The 21429-nt window shown below is 38.8% G+C and overlaps 1 protein-coding gene across 1 annotated transcript in view; it reads left to right on the top strand.

Annotated features, from left to right (window-relative positions):
• Positions 1-21429, top strand: part of PDE11A (phosphodiesterase 11A) — a 387294-nt gene that overhangs the window by 163144 nt on the left and 202721 nt on the right. The window contains exon 5 of the mRNA XM_027589688.1: positions 1304-1368. Within this exon, the coding sequence (XP_027445489.1) occupies positions 1304-1368 (65 nt within the window). The remainder of the gene's footprint in view (positions 1-1303; positions 1369-21429) is intronic.

Below are 21429 nucleotides of genomic sequence, written 5' to 3'. Positions count from 1 at the left end.
TATGGCAAATCTAAATGTCAAACTTGGAAGCATCCAGTGACATTCAGATGACTCCTTTCAGTATAAGGGCCTCATTTTTCTATCATGCTTGTCAGAAGAGGGCGAGAAATGGTGCTTTTCCCACTCCACATTTTTAGTGTTGTTGAAAGAACTGGCACTCTAGAATCATGCAGGCTTGCTTTAACCCCATGTGCCCCCGTTTAGTTCTGTGAAACTGAGCAAGTTTCTTAAAAATTGTGGGTTAGTTTCCTCATCTATACACTGAAGATAAAAATCCCTGCTTTATAGAGTTGTACTAAGGAACTTAAATAGTCCAAGAAGCTTCTGACGTAGAGCCTGGTTTATAGTAAGAACTCAATAGTTGCTAATAATAAGGAAAACTACCTTTACATTTCTTGTGTGCAAAATTTTCTTTCAGTGTAATCAGTCTTGATCAGGTTCTTGCACCAAATATGCCAGATTCACGAGACAGGTGAGAGAAGAAGTGTCTACACTAGGGATGATTCTTGAAGAAGATGGCTTTCTCTTCTTTACCCTTGGAGCAGGAGGCTGGGGTTGGTGGCAAAAAATGTTCACCTGAGAACAATGATAAACCGGGGAAGGTGACTTCAGGAGCCTGGGGTTGATGGAGGACATCCTTTTCTAGGTTTTTGTCTCCACCTTCTTCTCCATGCATATTGATCAGATTGTTAAAAGGGCAATAAAAATTTTAAAATGTTTCCAAGTGAGATGTCCCTTGGTAGAACTACCACAAGATAGTAAACACCTCATTGTAAAAATATAACACACTTAATTTTCCGCCGATGTTCATTTGTCTTGTTTCTTATATGAGTGGGGAAAAAAGAGAGGAAAGCCAAGAAACAGACTCCCAGCTCTAGAGAACAAACTGAGGGTTACCAGAGGGGAGGTGGGGGGGGATGGGCTAAATGGGTGATGGGGATGAAGGAGGACCTTTGTTACGATGTGCACTGGGTGTTGTATGGAAGCGCTGAATCCCTAAATTCTATACCTGAAACTAATACTACCTTGTATATTAATAACTGGGATTTAAATAAAAACTTGAAAAAAATATATGCATAGTTAGTAAAATGTATCAAAACTTTGACAATGTATGCCATGTTAGAAGTAAAATCCAAAAAGTAGAATAGAATTTTCTTTTTCGGCCCCCTGAGACTTCTCCACTTAAAATTCCTCCTTAATCTCCAATTATGTAATTATCATTATAAAGATGAAAGATGTTTATTGCATTATTTTAAACTGCAAAAAAGCTTTAATTGACTTTATGTCTTTCTGTGTGTGGCAGGTGGTGAAGTTCACCAAATCCTTTGAATTGATGTCCCCAAAGTGCAGTGCCGATGCTGAGAACAGGTAGGGCTTGTGAGTTTCAGGTTTGTTTTTTGCTCCTTGTCTTCAGTCCTTGGTGTTGGCAGCATCGTGTAATTCTTTGAGGATAGAAGTTCTTTCTTTAGATCGGCAAGTGCAGCCAAATACCATCATTCTTCTGTATTTCACAGCTTAAATAAAAACTGCTGCTTTTCTATGTCAACTCTACTTCAATAGTAAAAATTTTCAAGAAACTGTAGCTTAAAAATACATGTATCTACATTACAGAATAAAACTGCAAATGAATGAAGTCAATTTTTAGATATTCCCTAACTACACAGACAGCCTGATTTTCTGCTTTATTCCCTCCCTTTGCTTCTCTTCCTCCCTCTGTTTGCTTATATTTGGCCAATAATATACCCTTGGGAAAGAGGGAGAGTTTCCAGTAATTCCTTTTTTTTTTTTTTTGTTCCCATTGACATCTTTGAGGTAAAGGTGAGGGTTGGAGACAATCAGTGAATTTCTGTGAGCTTTGCGCTGCCCTGAATACCAGTTGGGCGCCTACAAAAGTGGATTCTGTTTACTTTGGTCCCTTCTAGAGGAAGGACTAAGAAATAGTGAAACTGACAAAAATGCAGAAATATGGAGAAAGGCAAGTAAAGTGTTTCTGGTGCCATGGTGATGATAATGATGTTAATATTGATACTAATGCCAGCAAGATAAGCAGCTTCCAATCACTGAGTGCCAAGTGTGCCAGGTTCTAGCTAAAGGCTTTATAGGCCTTTAATCCCGAAAATAATCCTATGAAGTCAGCATCATTACCCCGGCATGACAGAGGAGAAAACCAAGGTTCAGCGATTTAAGTGACTTGCTAAAGGTCCTGCAGGCAGTAAGTGGTAGCCACATCCAAGGACAAGGTCACCTGATGAAACTCTCCAACAGCCTCTGAACTTTGATCCTATTCCCACACATGATTTACAGCTTGGTAGTTAATCTCATACAGTGAATATCTGTTGGGTTAATGTTTCCCAAATCTGGCTGATCAATCGGAATCAAGCTTGGAGAACTTGATAAAAACAATTCCCAGAAACCTCACTGCGAGATTTTGATTCAATATGTCAAAATTGAAGTCCTAAAAATCTCTATATTCAGAAGGCTCCCTGGGTACTACCTGCTTTAAGATGTACTATTCAAGGGTAATTTGATTTTATATATCCATCATTGCCTTAAGTTCAGGCAATAGAAATCAGTACATTAACATTGACACTTCATTTATTTACTTTAATTTTTATCCAGTGCATGAAATTTAAAAGAGGCCTTTGCTACATACCATATAATTCCATTTACAGGGTATTCTTGAAAAGGCAAATTTATAGAAATAGAAAGCAGATCAGTAGTTTCCAGGAGCTGGAGATGGAGAGAGGGGCTTACTACAAAGGGGCACAGGGGAATGTGGGGATGTGATGGAATTTTTCTGTATCTTGCTGTGGTGGTGGTTGTATGACTGCATTTATCAAAATTTACAGAACTGTACACTAAAAAGGCTAAATTTTACTGTCTGTAAATTATACCTTAAGATGGGGAAAAAGAGGCCTTTCATAAAAGGTTTTTGTTTTCCTGCAAATATATTTTTGTCCACATCTATATCTAATGTCAGCCAATCTATACCTAAAAAAGATATTTAGACATAGAGAGTTACTAGTGGTGTACTGAGCAGTTTTCATAAAGTTTTCATGTAAAATAACATGAAATATATTAGAAAAAAATGTGTATTCATACTTACTCCTTGAGCTAGTCATGGCCTCATGTAAGCTCTCCCTCATACATGAGGGGGGCAAGGTTTATGGAGTTATTAAAATGCAACCTTTGAAATCCAAGTGCTTCAATATTGTTCTTTTTTATGCTACTGAATGTGTCCTCTTGGTCACTGCAGAGTTAAATATTTCTGGTCTTTCAATTATTTTTAATGATGAAAGAACTTCCATGTCAAAACAGAATGACCCAAGGCCCGGAGTGTCCTTGGCAAACTTTCTGATAATAAAGAGAGAAAGAAGGAAAGAAAGAAAGGTCAGATTTTCTTTAAAGAGACATTTGAAAAGTACCTTTGAACTTTGACATTATAAAATAGTACTCTCCATCATTCTATTTGTGGCCTTTAAATTGATGTAGAATATTCATTTATCTCAGAAGACCTTTCCTGCATTGTCTAGTAATTTCCCTCTTGTAGACAGGGGGATCCTTCAGTCATTTATTGGAAGTTAAAGGAATAAAGATGAGTGGCTCTAGCATTTACTTCGCCAGAGGCTGTGGAAGAGTCACTGAAACAGGCTATGAGTCTACAAATCACAGCCTGCTCTCAACACGTTGTATATCTTTCCTTTAACCTTTCATCACTTAACATCTTCGCTGTAGATAATGTCCATTAGATACCTTAGTCCTCTGGACATTGTTCAAAGTTATAATAGGATAGCTTTTGAAGATAAAACGTCTATGGCTTCATGCAATAATCTTTCAGGGTACGGTTTTAATTCTGATGAAATCTGGCTTAAGGTGCTGATTTTTACAGACAGTCCTTGAAGATTTTTTTTAAAAAACTGGTTTTGTTGCTGACCCATCATTTTTGCATATTGCCCTGTGGGGCTAACTCCTTTGTCATGGCCACGCTCTTCTTGGTTTTCGTGTAATTAATACCAAGCAGTTTGAGAGTTAGAAATGATTTGATGCATTTCTCTCCCTGAGGTATGTACCTCCTCTGGGGCATCTTTGACAGCTCCTCCAGTGATAAAAGGCACTACTGGGTATTTACCCCAAAGATACAAATGTAGTGATCCGAAGTGGTATGTGCACTCCAATGTTTATAGCAGCGATGTCCACAATAGCCAAACTATGGAAAGAGCCAAGATGTCCATCGACAGATGAATGGATAAAGAAGATGTGGTATATATACCCAATGGAATATTATGCAGCCATCAAAAGGAATGAAATCTTGCCATTTGCAACAATATGGATGGAACTGGAGGGTGTTATGCTGAGCAAAATAAGTCAATCAGAGAAAGACATGTATCATATGATCTCACTGATATGAGGAATTCTTTATCTCAGGAAACAAACTGAGGGTGGCTGGAGTGGTGGGGGGTGGGAGGGATGGGGTGGCTGGGTGATAGACATGGGGAAGGGTATGTGCTATGGTGAGTGCTGTGAATTGTGTAAGACTGTTGAATCACAGACCTGTACCTCTGAAACAAATAATACATTATATGTTAAAAAAAAGAAGAAGATAGTAGGAAGGGAAAAAGGAAGAGGGGGAAATCGGAGGGGGAGACGAACCATGAGAGACTATGGACTCTGAGAAACAAACTGAGGGTTCTAGAGGGGAGAGGGGGGATGGGTTAACCTGGTGATGGGTATTAAAGAGGGCACGTATTGAATGGAGCACTGGATGTTATACGCAAACAATGAATCATGGAATACTACATCAAAAACTAATGATGTAATGTATGGTGATTAACATAACATAATAAAATTAAAAAAAAGGAAGAAAAAAATAAAATTCCCAAAACTTAAAATTCTAAAAAAAAAAAATTCTCACTGTGTCACCATGGGATTTTTCTACTGATAGGGTTTTCTAATTGTTAGAAGAGCATTTTACGTTCCTATAACTTCCACCTATTTTTCCTGAATTTGTCCATTCGGGATAGTTGCTCTTTCATTAATTTTATTCCTTCATTCAATAGCTGTATGTTGAGTACCTACTCCATGATGGGAAATAGATAGGTAATGGGGCCACAGAGATTTTTTTTAAAAACCAGCAGTTTCTGCCTTCAAGGATCTCAAGGCTAATGAACAGAGGTCGGAGTAGGTTGAGAATATAATATAACCATAACTAGATTTCACCAGTCCTCCAGACCATGACTGTGAGTAGAGTCACATTAACAGTGATAAATTATACAGTGATAATTTAGCTGCTGGTCATTTCCCCCTTGTAGTATAAAACCCTCCAGCCCCTTGCAAAAGCCACTCTTAAACTAGTTCTGGGAGTCCCTAAGATTTAAACAGACAGAAACAAAATAATTTTATTACTGACTCATCATTTTCCCAAGTGTCCATTTCTAAATCCTTTCCCTCTAGACATAACAGAGCAGCATCTGCTGGGCATGGGCTTTCTTGCCCACTCCAGAATTCATTGCATTGTCTCAGAGGTACCGGTGGCCTTTTCAAATCTGAGCAAGGCTGGGTAATGAGTGCATAAGTGGGAAGAGGGCTCACTTTCCCGACCATGTGTTATAGTTTGTTGTTTGGCCCCTAAATAGCTTTGCATGTACCCCATTTTTTCCAAATATTTCAGTTCCCAAAGCTTTTGTCTGTAGCCCTTCTTTATCCATAACTTGGATTTAGTCCATGAGGCCAGGCTTAGGAACCAGAATCCGGACTGAAGGCCAGCCATTAAGTTGCTCTCTTGGTTTCCCCACCTTACTTACCTGTTGGCCACCAGGCTTAGATGCTCAAAACCTCCCCCTCACAGTCCCTTTCCCTCTGTGCACATTACCTTGTGCAAATAAATGCCTTCTCATGTACAGATGCATCTCAATTTAGGCTCATATATCCTGCTATCAAGTAAGTCAGTGACTGCAGAGCAATTCAATACTTTTTGTAAAAGGTTTGTGCCAGGTGGTATTTTAATAGAGAGGAGGGGCACCCAACTCATCTGGGTAAAAACGGAAGACGATGTTCAGGGAAAGCTTTTGGATGTGATGAAACTTCACTTAGGTCCTCTAGGATGATGGAAAGTTAGTGACATAACTACCTTCCAGGAAGAGGAAACATTGTAAACGGAGGCACAGAGGTGAGAAAGCTAATGAGGCATGTTTCAGGATCTTTAATTTGGGCTGTGCTGTTATCACAGAGGTCATCATAATTGATGATGTTGACCCTTAACTCCCCGTAAGGGCATCCAGCTGCCTAGAATGCCAACTGACTGGGGCAAGGGTCTTATCGGGTCCTGAAATGCTCAAACCCTCTTAATTGGCCTAGAGACTGGCTACATGCTTACTTATGGGGGAGTAACCACAGACAGTGACATACTGAGATTTGTGTCTTGAAAACTCATTGGGGCAGTAGAGTGGGAGACGTGCTAGAGGAATGGCAAACTAAAGCCACCAAGGGATTAAATCTACTGCCTCACCCCAGTTGCAATTGTTCAGTACTGGAAGACTGCCATGGATCCACTATGCTTACCTTCTCCTGGTCAGCAACTGCTATTCTTAGACGATTTTTATACTTCGTGGTCCAGACTTTTGCCACTCTTTTTACTCTCCCCTGGATGTGTTCTAGCTTGTCGGAGTCCTTCTTAAAGTGGTATTTCCCAGAATGGGATATACTTTCCAGTTTTTTCCAGAATCAGAACAGATCAGAAGGAGATATGTACCTCACTTTTTTAGGACACAATACTGCTAATGCATTGATTATTTACAGTCATCTTGTGTTCTCAATGCTGACTTTTTAAAAAAATTAAGACTTTTATCTGATTCATTTGATGCTCAACCTCCTCAGATCTCACTCTTAGAACCTTTCCTATGAAGCTTAATTTAAGAATATTTAGTGGATCAACTTGAATAAACTTTCTTGGATCTCTTATTCAAACTTTAAAAACCTCTTTTCTATCCTCAGTGGAAACAGGTAGTTTGAATGATCATGTGTAACTTAAAAATGGGAAAAGAACATTTGTGGACATCTTAGCAGAAATTTTTACTTCGTTTGAAATACATTTGGCCAAATTCTATTGATCTGTCTCCTATGTGTAAGTTTGGATGCTGCTTTACAATTTCTCAGCTGTGCTCCTTAAGGTATTTTTTTTTAAAGCCAAATGTCTATAATTTCTAGAAGGTAACACTGATTAAAGGGGAATTTTTCAAGTTTAAGGGAATATAGTGGAAATATTGTTATTTAAAACCTGAGCTCTGTAACCACTTTGGCCTTCTAAGAATAGTGAGTAGAGGGGGCAAAATTTATTTTAGTGGGAAGCGATCCTTTTTTTTAAAAAACCTTAATATTTATGCTATATTTTTCATTTGGAAGGAGAGGAGAAAAATAAAGCTAGAAATCTCAGAGCAGCTAAAGGGCAAGATGTTTGGTTTAAGGAGCCTTTTGGCATGCAGGTCAGCCTGGAGAGTGGAGAGCTAAAATGTTCTGTTTGAAAAGATGAGGACAAATGGTAGCAGAATAAGGACTCCCCAAAGATATCCAGGTCCTAATCCATGGAATCTGTGAATGTTACATGGCAAAATGGACTTTGCAGATCTGCATAAGAATCTTGAGATGGGAGCAGGAGGGGAAGAATGAAGGGGGGGAAATCGGAGGGGGAGATGAACCATGAGAGACGATGGACTCTGAAAAACAGACTGAGGGTTCTAGAGGGGAGGGGGGTGGGGGGATGGGTTAGCCTGGTGATGGGTATTGGGGAGGGCACGTTCTACATGGAGCACTGGGTGTTATGCACAAGCAATGAATCGTGGAAGACCACATCAAAAACTAATGATGTAATGTATGGTGATTAACATAACAATAAAAATTTTTAAAAATTTTAAAAAAAGAATCTTGAGATGGGGAGAATTATCCTGGATTATCTGAATGGTTCAGTGTAATCATAAGGGTCCTTATAAATGGAGGAGATGTGACAAGAGAAGCAGAGGTCAGAGTGATGCAGTTTGAGAAAGACTTGACCTGCCCTTGCTGGCTTTGAAGAGAGGGGAATGGGGCCATGAGACAAGGCATGTGGGCAAGCTGTATAGTTAGAAAAGGCAAGGAAATGGATTCTCCCCTAGAGAATGGTACGAATTGTCAGATAATAACCTTGCGCTATTTAAAGCCACTTAAGTTTGTGGAAATGTGTTATAACAATAGTAGGAAACTAATACAGGGGTATGAGTTTAAAAGGAGTCTAACAAGAAGAAAATTCAGGAAAAAAATGAAGGAGTAAGGAGAAGCAAACCAACTCTTCAAGAAGCAAGGGGGCTGAGAAACGTGGGTAGAGGCTAAAACTTGCAGGGAGAACACGGCCAGTGAGAAATTCCCAGGGATGGGACAGCTAAGGGATTTGTCTGAACGGTCTGCTGTGCTCAGTGTTAAAATATTGCACCCACTTTGTCCTTTGCTTGCTGTCTTCAGTTACTACTGGAGCTCTGGTGTTTCATCCAAAGGCTCTTCTGAGCAGTCACTCTTACCTGGCAAAACCTAGAAGTCACACTGTTACAGGCCACTTCTGAGGATATAAAGTAGAAAAAAATAAGAGATCTTTAAACACTCAGAGGTATGTAAGGTTAGAAATTTGTTCTCTTTTAAATGTTATTTCAGTAAGACCTCTTTCCTCAGTGCAGTGGGTTGAGTAGTGTCCCCTCAAAATTTGTGTCCATCTGGAACCTTAGAATGGGGCCTTATTTGGGGGCACCCTGGGTGGCTCAGTCAGTTGAGTGTCTGACTCTTGGTTTCAGCTCAGGTCATTATCTCAGGGTTGTGAGATCCCACCACTGAGTGCAGAGCCTGCTTGAGATGCTTTCTCCTCCCTCTTCCTCCCCCTTTACTCCTCCCCCTGCTCATTCTCTCTCTCTCTCATAAATAAATAAATAAATAAATAAATAAAATCTTTAAAAAAAGAGAATGGGACCTTATTTGGAAATAGGGTCTTTACAGATGCAATTAATTAAGGATCTTGTGGTGGAATCATGCTGGACATAGGTGGACCATAAATCCAATGACTGGTGAGGACATACAGGGACATAAGGGAGAAAACCATGTGAAGACAGAAGCTGAGATTGGAATGATATATATATATATGTCCAGGAACAGTAAGAGCCACCAGAAGCTGGAAATGGCAAGGAAAGAATCTCTCCTAGATCCTTTAAAGGGAGGATAGCCCTACCAATACCTTGATTTGGGTCTTCTGGCTTCCAGAATTGTGAGAAAATAAATTTCTGTTGGAAACCACCAAGTTCATAGAAATCTTATGGCAGCCCGAGGAAACTAATACACTCATTAAATGAGGAAGATGAAATAGATAATATCTACTAAATTTCTCTTCTGGCAACAAAGTTCCAGGAAGCATTGAGTCTATGAATCAGCTGTTGTGCATTATAGTGATTTTTTTATCTAATTAAAGAAAGAGAATTAACTGTCATTGAAAGATTCATATGTCACACTTATGTTAAGTTAATTTCACGAATGCCCAATGCATTAGACTTTATTGTCCTCATTTTACAAATGAGGAACCTAAGGCTCAGAGAGGTTAAGTCATTTGCATACATTTGCAGGTTACTAAGTGTTAAATTTTTAAGTCCAACAGCAGTGCTACGGGCAGTACTCTCTGCTTTCCTGCAGGCTTCTGCCTGGAAGAAATTCTCTTGGCCATCTAATGCTTTACTCTATTAAGGCTGAGGCCTTAATTGAGTTTAGATGCTGTTTAATATGTCTCTAACGAGATTATACTATGATCTGGCATTGAAATGAACAGTTATTGTTTCACAGAAAAACATGGAAACAAGAAATGGAGTATAAATTTGATATTAGTGATGAAAATGTGTATTGTTGGGAAACTGACCATGGTCTAGATGTTCTTGCAAAGCAACAACTGAGGAAGAAACTCACAGGGAGATGAAGCTAGACTATATTTTGTTCCTGAAATACATACTAAAGGATTACTTACCAATGCCAAGTCATGCAACTGAAGACAAGAGAAATTGCCAAAGCACTCACAATAAATGAAAGAAATTTCAAAACAGTAAGAGGCTGGTGTAACCAACTTCATGCCTGATCAAGACTGCTATTAAAGTGTGGATTATCAGTTTGTCAAAAACTTCCAATGTGTTGGAGGCTGTTAAATTTCTGGGGACAAGTGATTCAATTAAAGAGAAAAGGAAACCATGAACTTAGTCAAATAGGAAATGCTGAGAAAATCCCAGTGTCCTTTGACATGCCTGTCAGTGCCAAGGGTACTAATATGATCACTATCAAGTACATAGATTACAAAATGTAGCATTTCAACATAATGCCATGTCTAATGTCAAATGGTTAAAACTTGCCACCATATTTAATTTTAAACAACAAAATCAAACTGAATGTGGGAAACAGAATTGCAGCCCCTGGGGCCCTCACCTTCAGTTGTCATATCCATGAATGTGTTACATTTCATGGCCAAAGAAACTTGCACATGCAATTAATCAGTTGATGTTAAAATAGGGAAATCATTCCAGATTACCTAGGTGCCCCAATCTAATCACAAGCCCTTAAAAACTTAAGGGCTTTCTTCTAGTTGAGGACAGAGAGATGCAGCCGATAAGGGAAGTCAGAGACTTAAAACACAAGCAGGATTCCACACATATTGCTGGCTTAAATATAGAGGGGGCCACATGTCAAGGAAACCAAGACCTCAGTGCTACAATTACAAGGAGTTGAATTCTTCCAACAACAAGCTTGATTCTTCCCCAGAAGCCCCAGAGGAGAATGCAATTCTGTCAACACCTTGATGTTGCTCTTGTGAGATCCTGAGCAGCAATTCCAGCTATGCCATGACAAACTTCTGATCTCCAGAATTGTGAGATAATAAAAGGGTATTGTTCCAAGCTGCTAATTTTGTAGTAGTTTGTTGTGCAGAAATAGGAAACTAAGGAACTATTAGTGCATGAGTTTGAACCCAATCTCATCTGAGAATGAAATTGAATTCAGTGATGTGAACACAGACACAGATAAATACATGGCAGCTGAGCTGGTGAAGGAGTGATGCATAGCCAGCCATGTAGAACAGATGACCAGGAGCCCTCCATAACCTTCAAATTATGTTAGGTCTTGATGCAGTTTTAGACATGTGGCTGCACAGTTAAAGAATCATTGATGGCATGACTAGACAACAGCAACCCCTTAAAATTTCTGGCAACAAACCAACTGAAGATCACTGGAGGGAAGACTATGAGTCTGGTTTTGTCTAAAAACTTTCCAGTGATACTTCCTACTAAGTTCAACAGAACGCCAGCATCAAAACTTGCAGGAGGGTGCTGGTGATTTGGAAGAGAGTCCCGGAGATGACACTAGAGCCCTCTTGTAAGAAATGCTGCATCCGGGCGCCTGGGTGGCTCAGTTGGTTAAGCGACTGCCTTCAGCTCAGGTCATGATCCTGGAGTCCCGGGATCAAGTCCCACATCGGGCTCCCTGCTCGGCAGGGAGTCTGCTTCTCCCTCTGACCCTCTTCCCTCTTGTGCTATCTCTCATTCTCTCTCTCAAATAAATAAACAAAATCTTAAAAAAAGAAATGCTGCATCCTCTACATCCTGATAGCTCAGAGGATGTTATCTGCAAACATCGATGACTCCATATTGAAAAGTGATTCAGAAGAGCGACACTGAATTTGAGGAAATTTTAGAAATGTCTTAGTCAATTTATTTTACTTATGATTTTTCCTTTTATATATAATTAACTTGTATAGTTTAAATTTTCCCTCAAGAATGGCATATCATAACATTTATGTCTAATCTAAAAGATCTTTTAAAATAAAATTAAAATAGTGTAAGTGATAAGAACAAATTGCCTCATAGCATTTTTTGTCTTTTTTTACTGATTCAAAAATAACAATGCATCTTACAATCGATGGTATTGTAGATTCCATCAAATAATATGACCCTTACACACATTGTTTTTCCTGTGGCTTTTCTACCCCTCAGCTCATTTACACCTACCCCTGAGGGTATATATATCTCAACTTTGAGAAGCACCTTAGGGGACCTTTAGGGTTTCTTTCAGTTTTTAGACTGGACAGCCCTCTGATTCTTCTCAATATTAGTTTTCTGTATTACATTTTTTAGGTCAGAATATTGAAACTTATGTTTCAATGCCTTATTGATTTTTTTTCCTTTCTTTAGAGTTCTGTGCAGATCTAGTTTTGCAAACAAATTATTCCTCCCAGCAGTGGTTTGCAAGCATTCCTTACTCCTCTGTAACTCTTTCCTTCAGGCTTCCAGCCCCGATGGCCCAAATCTGGCCAGTTTTTAAAAGGGAACTGACTTCCATAAGATGTGACTATAATGAGACAGAAGTACAGGATGAGCTCTAAGATTGGTTCATGAGTCTGTAAGTAAGACTCCCAGAGATGTTCTTTGTTCTTGTCCAGCAGCAATGATATATTTGGGAATAAACTTGGAATAGACCATCTTAACCTAAAAAGACTAAGAATGATGACAGAGGATTTTGTTTATTCACTTTATTGTGATTGTACCCTGCAGTCATATGATACATTTTTACAACACTGAGATGTACCTGACCCAGGTGAGATGATCTCTAGCACCTATCCACATTATGAATAGGAGTGGGCTTATGTTTCCAGAAAGTGTGATGTAACCCACCTTCGCCTGGACTTTGCTATTTAACCCTGATGAGGATTTTAGGAATCAGAAATTCTGCTTCTACCTTGAAGAAAGTTGTTAAATGTCTTCCCTGTGAGTCCTACTGTGCCAATTTCTTTGGGTATCCTTTAGGTGGTGGACTTTCAACCTTTTTAATTACAATGTAGAACAAAAGATATATTTTATATCCAAATCTAGTTAATGCATATAAATACACACAAAAATGTACACATACTTATCAAAAGCAAGTTTTATGAAACTATGCTTACCTTTGCTATGTATTTGCTATGTATTCTGATGTATTCTGTTCTTTAAAAACAACCTGCTGTCCTAACTCATAAAGTTGATTTCATGATTCACTAATTTGCTGTGACCCACAGTTTGAAAAACACAGCTTTAGATGCATAAGCCTTGTTTGATTCATATATGTAGTATGTGTGGCCTCAATCAATGCCTATATTTGTTATTTTTAATTTACTTTTAAATTTAAATTTAATTTAATTTATTTTTAAATATGGTGGTCATATGAAACATACAACCCATGGTATTGTAGATTCCATCAAATAATATGACCCTTACACACATTGTTTTTCCTGTGGCTTTTCTACCCCTTCAAAAATTTTTTCACTCAAATATATGTTGTGTTTCAAATCTGGCACCTTGGAGAGTGTTTTCCTTGTGTAAGTTTTGTATACCACTATTTAGTACAAGTGAATGAAATGTGTTACATAATCTGTTGATAAGGTTGACACTCTTTCTTTAAGCACTTTGAATATGTCATTCAGTGACCTTCTGGACTCCATGGTTTCTGATCATGGAGCTCTTAATCTTACTGAGAATCACTTGTATGTGATGAATCACATTTCTTTTGTTGCTTTTAAAAGATTCTTTCTTTGTCACTGGTTTTCAGCAGTTTAGTCAGGATGTGTGTAGGTGTTGGTCCTTTTGAGTTTATCCTACTTGGAATTTGTTGAGCTTTTTGAATGTATAGATTAATATTTCTTTAACCAAACATGGGAAGTTTTTAACCATTATTTTTCAAATATTCTTTCTGCCCCTTTTCCTCTCTCCTGTTTTTTGAAGACTCCTGCAATGTTCATATGCTTGATGGTGTCTCACATGTCTCTGAGACTCTACCCAATTTCTGCCTCTCAAATCAGATATTCTCAATTAAGCTATCTTCAACTTTGGTGATTTTCTCTTCTGGCTTCTCAATCCTTCCGTTGAACGCTCTTAGTGAATTTTTCATTTCAGTTATTGCATTTTTCAATTCTAGAACTTCTTTTTATTCTTTTTTATAATTTCCAACTCTTTGTTAATATTCTGTGTTTGTTGAGACATTGTTCCCTTATTTTCCTGTAGTTCTTTAGATTTGGTTCCCTTTGGTGTTTTGAATATATTTGTAATAGCTCAATTAAAGTCTTTTTCTAGTAAGTCCAACATCTGGACTTACTCAGGGATGGATGGTTTCTGTTGACTGCTTTTTTTCCTGTGTACTTTCCCATTTTTTTGTATGTCTCAGTTATTTTTTGGTTGAAAACCAAATATTTTAAATAACATAGTGTGGAAACTGGAGATCAGATTCACTTCCCACTCCATCTAGGGTTTTTGTTGCTTCTATTTGTTGCTGTTATTGTTGTTGCTACTGTTTGTAGTTCAGTGACTTTCCTGAACTATTCTTTGTTGTGTGTGGCAACTGAATTCTCTGCTTGGTTAGCTTCTTATCAGCAAATGACTGGACATAGCTTTCCTTAAAAGCCTTGAGCCAGTAAATCGTCCAGCCTCGCTGAGGGTATCTGTATGCATGTGGGTGATACCTTCAATTCTCTGAGGGGAAGTTTACGTAGCTTTCACTTTCTGCTTACACAGAGCTTCAGGGTCAGCCAGAGGTAAGGACTTAGGGCCTTCTTGGGTCTTTGCTGGGCATACATACAACTCTGCAAATGAGTGTGCCCTTCTAGATTTCCAGGAATATGTCAGAGCTTTTCAAAACCCCCTAGGAATATCTCATTTCCATGCTACTTCTTTCAAGTTTTCTAGTCCACTTCCTGTTAGTTGCAACTCTTATCCCTGCCTACAGCAGTTGCAGTGTTAAACAATTGCTGCCGGTTTTTTCCCCAAATGCCCTGAGGTGAAGGCTGTTCTCAGTGAGCAAGCCCCAAGTCAGGTCGAATAAAGACAAGCTCTGTGAGTGGAGGTTTCTAATGGAGCTGCCAAACAGGTCAAATAATGACAGCACTCTGGGGACTGGACTTTTAGGGAGCTCCAAATCTGTTCTCCCTCTGCCAGTGGCTGCTAGGCTGCTGGTTTTCACAGCTTGCATGATTATGTAGCTCTTGGTCTTCTAGCTACCCTAGAGTTGGGGAGAGGGAGACAGGAATAAAGTCCGTGAAAATGACCCCCCCAAAAAAACTTGCTGTCCTTACAGAAATTCAACTGTTCTTCTTGAATAAATACTCCTCAGAATTTTGCAAGCCTTTCCTTAATTTTCAGAGTTCTCAAAAAGTTGATTTTGACAATTTTTGCTAGTGTTCTTCCTACTTTTATGGAGGAACAAGTTTTCAGTGGCCCTTAGTCTGCCCATTTGGAAGACAATCCTCTTCTTTTTAATTTCTCTTACCTAGAGGGAGAGGAAACGATAGACAAACTCACACACGGGTATAAGACAAAACATTTCCACAGTATGTGACGAATATATTCTTTTTTCCTACTTTTTTTCTTCATGGATCTCCTTTCTTCTGTGCTAGAAAGCATGTGCTAGGAAGCCTGTGGTGGGTGTTTTGTATGAATAAAAAGATGATACCTATTCTGATTTCAAGAAAATGAAGAAAACCTTTAAAATATTAAAAATTAAGGGGCACCTGGGTGGCTCAGTCATTAAGTGTCTGCCTTCCGCTCAGGTCATGGTCCCAGGGCCCTGGGATCAAGCCCCGCATCGGGCTCCCTGCTCGGCAGGGAGCCTGCTTCTCCCTCTCCCACTCACCCTGCTTGTGTCCCTGCTCTCGCTGTCTCTCTCTCTGTCAAATAAATAAATAAAATCTTTAAAAATAAATAAAATAAAATAAAATGTTAAAAATTAAAACAGCACTGTCACCACCACCCCCAGTCATCTTGAAACAGAAGCAAGATTTGTGTTGCTATGTCACTTCCTTTAAAACAACTTTAGGACATTCTTCTTGACTACTGTCTAGCAAATTCAGGGCTGCTGAACCTCATGATGCCAATATTTAATGTTGCTAATTGAAGAAGAGAGATGCAGATGGCCCAGGAGTCTCATTTTTATCCCCTTTCCATTGTCTAGAAAAGAGGTGGTTCAGCAGATCTGAGTTAGCTCAGCAGAAGACAAGACTGGTACCAGAAACTGAACTCTGAGGCTCCCTCTTGGTATAAAGGCTAGTTCTTTACCAGGAAGCTCTATTGTTGCAGAGTCAAGTGTATATTTCTGATTCCTTTCCCTAAAAATATACGGAGTGTTATGAGATTGGAGTGTTTCCACTGAAACATTTTATATCTGACCTACGCATACCTCCCAAGGAGCTATGTCACTTTGATACTTCTGGGCTTGCATGTTTCCCCCCCAAATAACCCTATATTATAAATATCCTCCCTGACATAGTGGTGTATGTGTCCATGTACCATTTGCATGATGCTAATTATAAGAATTAAACATCAATGAAAGAGAGGAAACATTTTAAAAAGCAGTCATATGTCTTCCAAAATCTTAAGAAAGTCAAGAACACATATTTCTCAAGTATCTAACCTTTATCTCTTAAACATATGTAATTTCTATCTTTTCTTTTTCCTGCCTTTGAACATGAAGACTCAAATGAAAGACAACCCCTCTCATTACCCTTGTTTATTTTGGACCAATGGGCTTGTCACTCTAGAAAAACTGTCACAGAGGAGAAGAAAGCTATAAAAATGTTCTGTGGACAGCAAGGCACATGAATAAGTACTGAGATCAAACATAATAAAGTAGCTTATGGAGGTCAACTGTCTCTTAGGTTGATGCTATGCAGTAAACAGAATTATGGCAACTTGAAAGCCTTCATGATTGGTTTTTATATTTGACTCTTATTTTTGTAGGTCTCTTATTTAACATGCTTGAGTTAATATTTTAACACTTTGAGTCCACTTCTCCTTTCTTGCTGTGTAGACATATGTCTGGGACTTGTTGGGAAGGTATGTCCTCAAAAATGGAAGAACAGATGCATACAGTTGGCCACAGCACCCCCAAAGAGAGATATGGTGGGGCTACTTGAAACATCTAGCGGGATAGGAATTTTAACTGTGCTCTATTATCAACAATTTTGCCAGCTAGCACATTTTCTCTTCAGCACATCTCCAAATATGACAATGATGCCACAGTCAAAAACAGTTAACATCTCTCCTGCCCCGGGAAAGAAGCAGTTAAACAGAGCATGTCTCACCTTAGTGTTTTTAAAAAAAGAAAAATCTCTGTGATATAAGGAATTGATTTTTATTGAGAGCTTTTTATGTGCCATGCATTCATCAAGGTTATATTATTGTATCCTCAAATCATCTCTGTACAACGAATTTTATTTCCCCTATTTTCCATTATGGAAACTAAGAGTTATTAAAATTTTATTTGTAGTCTCACAACTAGGAAATGTTGGACCAAGATATGAAAAACCGTTCCAGATTGGCTTGGCTGTGAAACCAAGCAGTTGTCACTATATGATGCTAAATTGTAGACATCAACCACTCACAGTGATGCCATCTGACACCCATCCGAGAGTCACAAGACTCTTCTCCAAAGTGACACCAACTCCTGCAGGTGATAAATCTTATCATTCTAATTGTACAACTTGAGGAAATGAAGGACAGAAAGTGTGTTCTTTGGTCTCCATGTCTTAATTTCTAGTAACAAAGGATGCTTAAAACAGGAGAAATAAGAGTGTAATGAAGTGTCCTCAGGCAAGACCTTAAAGGTAAGTCCATAAACAGGTCATGATAAGGTTTTGGAACTTCTGCAACTTAGAGCATCTTCCTCACCTACCACCCTGTGACAATTGACAAGCTAACTCTGCTTGCTAATTACACTCTCTCCCATTACTTTTTATGACTAAAAGGTTTGTTTGGTAACCTTCAAAGATATACTGAAGCCAGTAGGGGGTTATTCATGTCCCAGTTATAGATATTTAAGACTGTCCTGCTGGGGTGCTAGCTTTGAGTTCCACTGGTATTGACTTAGTTCCTTAATCTCCTAAATCTCCTAGTTGAAACACAACTTCAAATAATATTGCAGAGCTCGAGACTTCAGGAAGGACCCAGGGATTGATAGGTTTACCTGACAGGAAAAAGTAAGGAATAGAATTTCTCTCTGTGAACCAAAGCTCAGAACAACCTCTAATCAATGAAACAAAATGGCAAATAGTATTAGGTACAACCTATAGATCAAAAAAACAGTTTTTGTTTGCAAAACGGAAAAAAGAAATATCTGTCCTAAAGGGTTCTTGGAGTTCCTGTCTTGCTTCTTTGCCTTTCTGAATCCTGCCCCCATTGGATAATACTCAAGCTAGCAGAAGGCAATTCACAAACCCTCCTTGACAGTGAGAAAATAGATGTGCCTATGTTGATACTTCTGCTCCTAACCTAAAGATATATTTTTAGTTAATGGTCACAGTTTTGATTAATGATTGTTATAGCACATCAAGGAGAATATATTAATGTAGCCCTGAAAACGTTAAATTTGAGGTGACTGGAAATGACGAGGAAGAAATGTCCAGAAAGTGCTTGGATATATATGTAGGGAAGTCAGGACTCAATGGGCTGCTGGTGTAGATGTGGAGATCGTCAGTATATATTTGGTTGTGGATACAAAGTAGGTCCATGGGACCACACAGTATATTGGTTGGCCTCTTCCACTGTAGCCTTCTTGATCACTTCCACCATGTATCCTAAGTTTTAGTTCTAATATTTATAATATCAATACCGAAAACCTCACACTTCTAAAGCTTTACTCATGCTGTGGTTTTGTCTGGATTGTTTTTATGAACTTTTATTTCTACAAAGACCAGCTTAGACCGACTTCCTTTTGGGAAATAATTTTCCAAATACCATTCCCAACCCAAACAAAACTGACCTTTCTTTGCTCTGTTCCCATAATGTCTTGTACATTTTTCCATTAAAGCATTTATCACAAATTGTTGTCATTGTTTGTGAGCTCCCCAAAGGTGTGGTTCCTTTAGCTTCTTCCTATACCTTTTTCTGTAAAGGTAGGGGCAGGGCTGAGCTAGCTGACCATCCACACACAGATGGGTTCCCACTGCCAATTTATTTAAGCAACAAGGAAAAGACCTTTATTGGTGTGTTTATGCGATTTGCCCCATGACTGTCCAGCTCTTAGTAGGGAGCATGGTCATTCTTGAAATAGCAAAGTCTTGGGAGTCTCTCGTGAAGACTAAACTCTAGGTTTGAGAACAAAAATGTCAATGCAGACACAGAATAATGATTAACATTATTTTATTCAGATATTTTGTCTTCTAATTTAGAGACTCGTTTTGAGAATTAATCCTTAAAAAAGTCTTAAGTGTATTTTCATATAGTTTTCTCTGTTTGAATCTTTAGCTAAGATAGGTTTTTCAGACAATTGAAGATGGTGAAGTTGCTTGTCCAGGGGTGTTTTATTTTGTCTTGTTTTGTTTTACTTGTATTGATTTCTTTCCTCCACTACTCTGCAACTCGTTGTCCTCAGGTTTATATCTTACTTCACTGGCCCTCACTTCAGGGGCAGTCACATTTCAGGAATTATGTGTTGTCTGTAATAGGGCAATTCTCTTTTATCCTTCCACTGTCAATATATTTGAGCTCATGAAGCTCTCTTTGAAGTCAGTGTGAATCTCATATTTAGAAGCAAGGTACCACTGAGAAAGAAGATTCTAAACTGCAGCCCTTTGAGGGAAACTTACTTTTTAAACCTGCATCTTCCTATGTACCTGGTTCTAGTAAAATACAATTGTGTAAAAGATTTCTTTACAATTTTCATGTTATTTTAAACAAGCCTCGCTCTTAGGGAGGTCTACTTTTTAAAGAGTTAAAATAAGCTAAGTGGTTAATTTTTACTTTTTAAGGAAGAGTCACTAAAGTTAAGTGACAACTGTATTTATTTTCCTTTTCTCAGACTCTTATTTCAAGGATTTTTTGGTCTGCTAGTTTTTTTTTTTTCTTTAAGCCAGAATTTATTTTAACATCCCCACCTTAAGGGTCAAAATAATTTTATGATTTGAACATGAGAAGCTATTAAACATAGATATTAAAACATACAAACTTTGGAAGTATTTTAATGGTTTCTCAAAACTTCTGATTTTCAACAACAAATGAATGTTGTATAGAATTTTAAGCCATTTTTCCCCTCTCTATGGTGCACTGAGGTACAGTAAATGTCTTGGCGAAATATACACAAACCCAGAAACACTCACACCAGACATCCACTTGCATGAGATGATCTGTAAGTGTTTTTTCCTTTTTGCTGAAAGAAGGGTCAGGCCATCCCTATTCCCTATGTATAACAGACAAGGGTATGGGAGAAGCCAAAGGGGCTATTTAATGAGGAAACTTGCAGCAGTGTAGACATAAACAATATGGCCTTGGGACCTAGGGACCAAAATACAATGCAGAGTGTGGGGGAGAGGATTCTTCCTTTACCCCATGAAACTTAAGCACCCTCAAGTGTCTGGTCTCCCTCAAGTGACTTCCAAGGCTTTGACAAGGGGCCTTGAGCGAAAGAATAAATCTCCCTAGAGACTAGGGGTGGGGAGAGGACTTAGAGGTGTCTGTGGTCTTGCAGTTATGCACATGGCAGCAAAGATCCACTGAACTGACATGATCTCACTTGCACCCACAAACTACAGAGTAATCAATATTGATGTGTTTCCAAACTGCGGTAACTCTCCTTATCTTGGTTCTGGCCCAAACTGAAAATCTTAGTGCTGGATTTGATATCTCTGGTCAGATTTAGGGGGGGGCTCTAGAAAGTTGGCCAGTTCAATTTTGGATATTAATTTAAGCTTCCAATGACCTATTAACAAAAAAATAAGACCTGCTAGAAACTATCAACCCTGACTTTTCTGTAAGAACAAGATCTAGAACAAAGATGATGGTCATCCTACCTCCATCCTGCTCAGACCTCATGGAGAGGACTATTCTGGACTGGCTTTCATAATCAAGAGGGCTATTACTCAGCAGGGGTACATGTAGGACAAGGATGATGAGAATAAGGAAGGCATGCCAGAGGAGAAGTCGCTGAAGGAATTAGAGCTGATTAGAAAAGAATGATCTTAGATGGAAGACTATGGGGAACATGTTAATTATTGCCAAATATTTCAAGGGCTGTCAGCTAATGAGATCCCATGGGACTGGGAGCAAAGGATGATTATTAGGAAGTAAGCTGCGCGGCCACAAAATGGAATGGAATATTTTGGTAGGTAATGGGTTCCCTGTCACTAAAGACATTCAATTTGATATTAGATGTCAGTTTGTCAGAGAGATTGAAACAGGGCCATTGTCAGCCCATACAGTGTCTCTGTGAGAATAGAAAAAGTACTCACTCTAGATGGATGCAGCTGTAAGTCAACATGCACAACTAGGCTAGATTTTAACCCCCATTTGTTCCTTTTACAAGGCACCCCTGTGCAGGGCAGAACCTGCATAACCACACATGGCTGTGTCCATGATCTTAACATGTTCTGCTCCAACAGCAATC

This window comes from Zalophus californianus, chromosome 3 (genome assembly GCF_009762305.2).
Source record: "Zalophus californianus isolate mZalCal1 chromosome 3, mZalCal1.pri.v2, whole genome shotgun sequence".
Taxonomy (NCBI): Eukaryota; Metazoa; Chordata; class Mammalia; order Carnivora; family Otariidae; genus Zalophus; species Zalophus californianus.
Note: the sequence above shows the minus strand (reverse complement) of the source record. Positions and strands in the feature narration are given on the sequence as shown.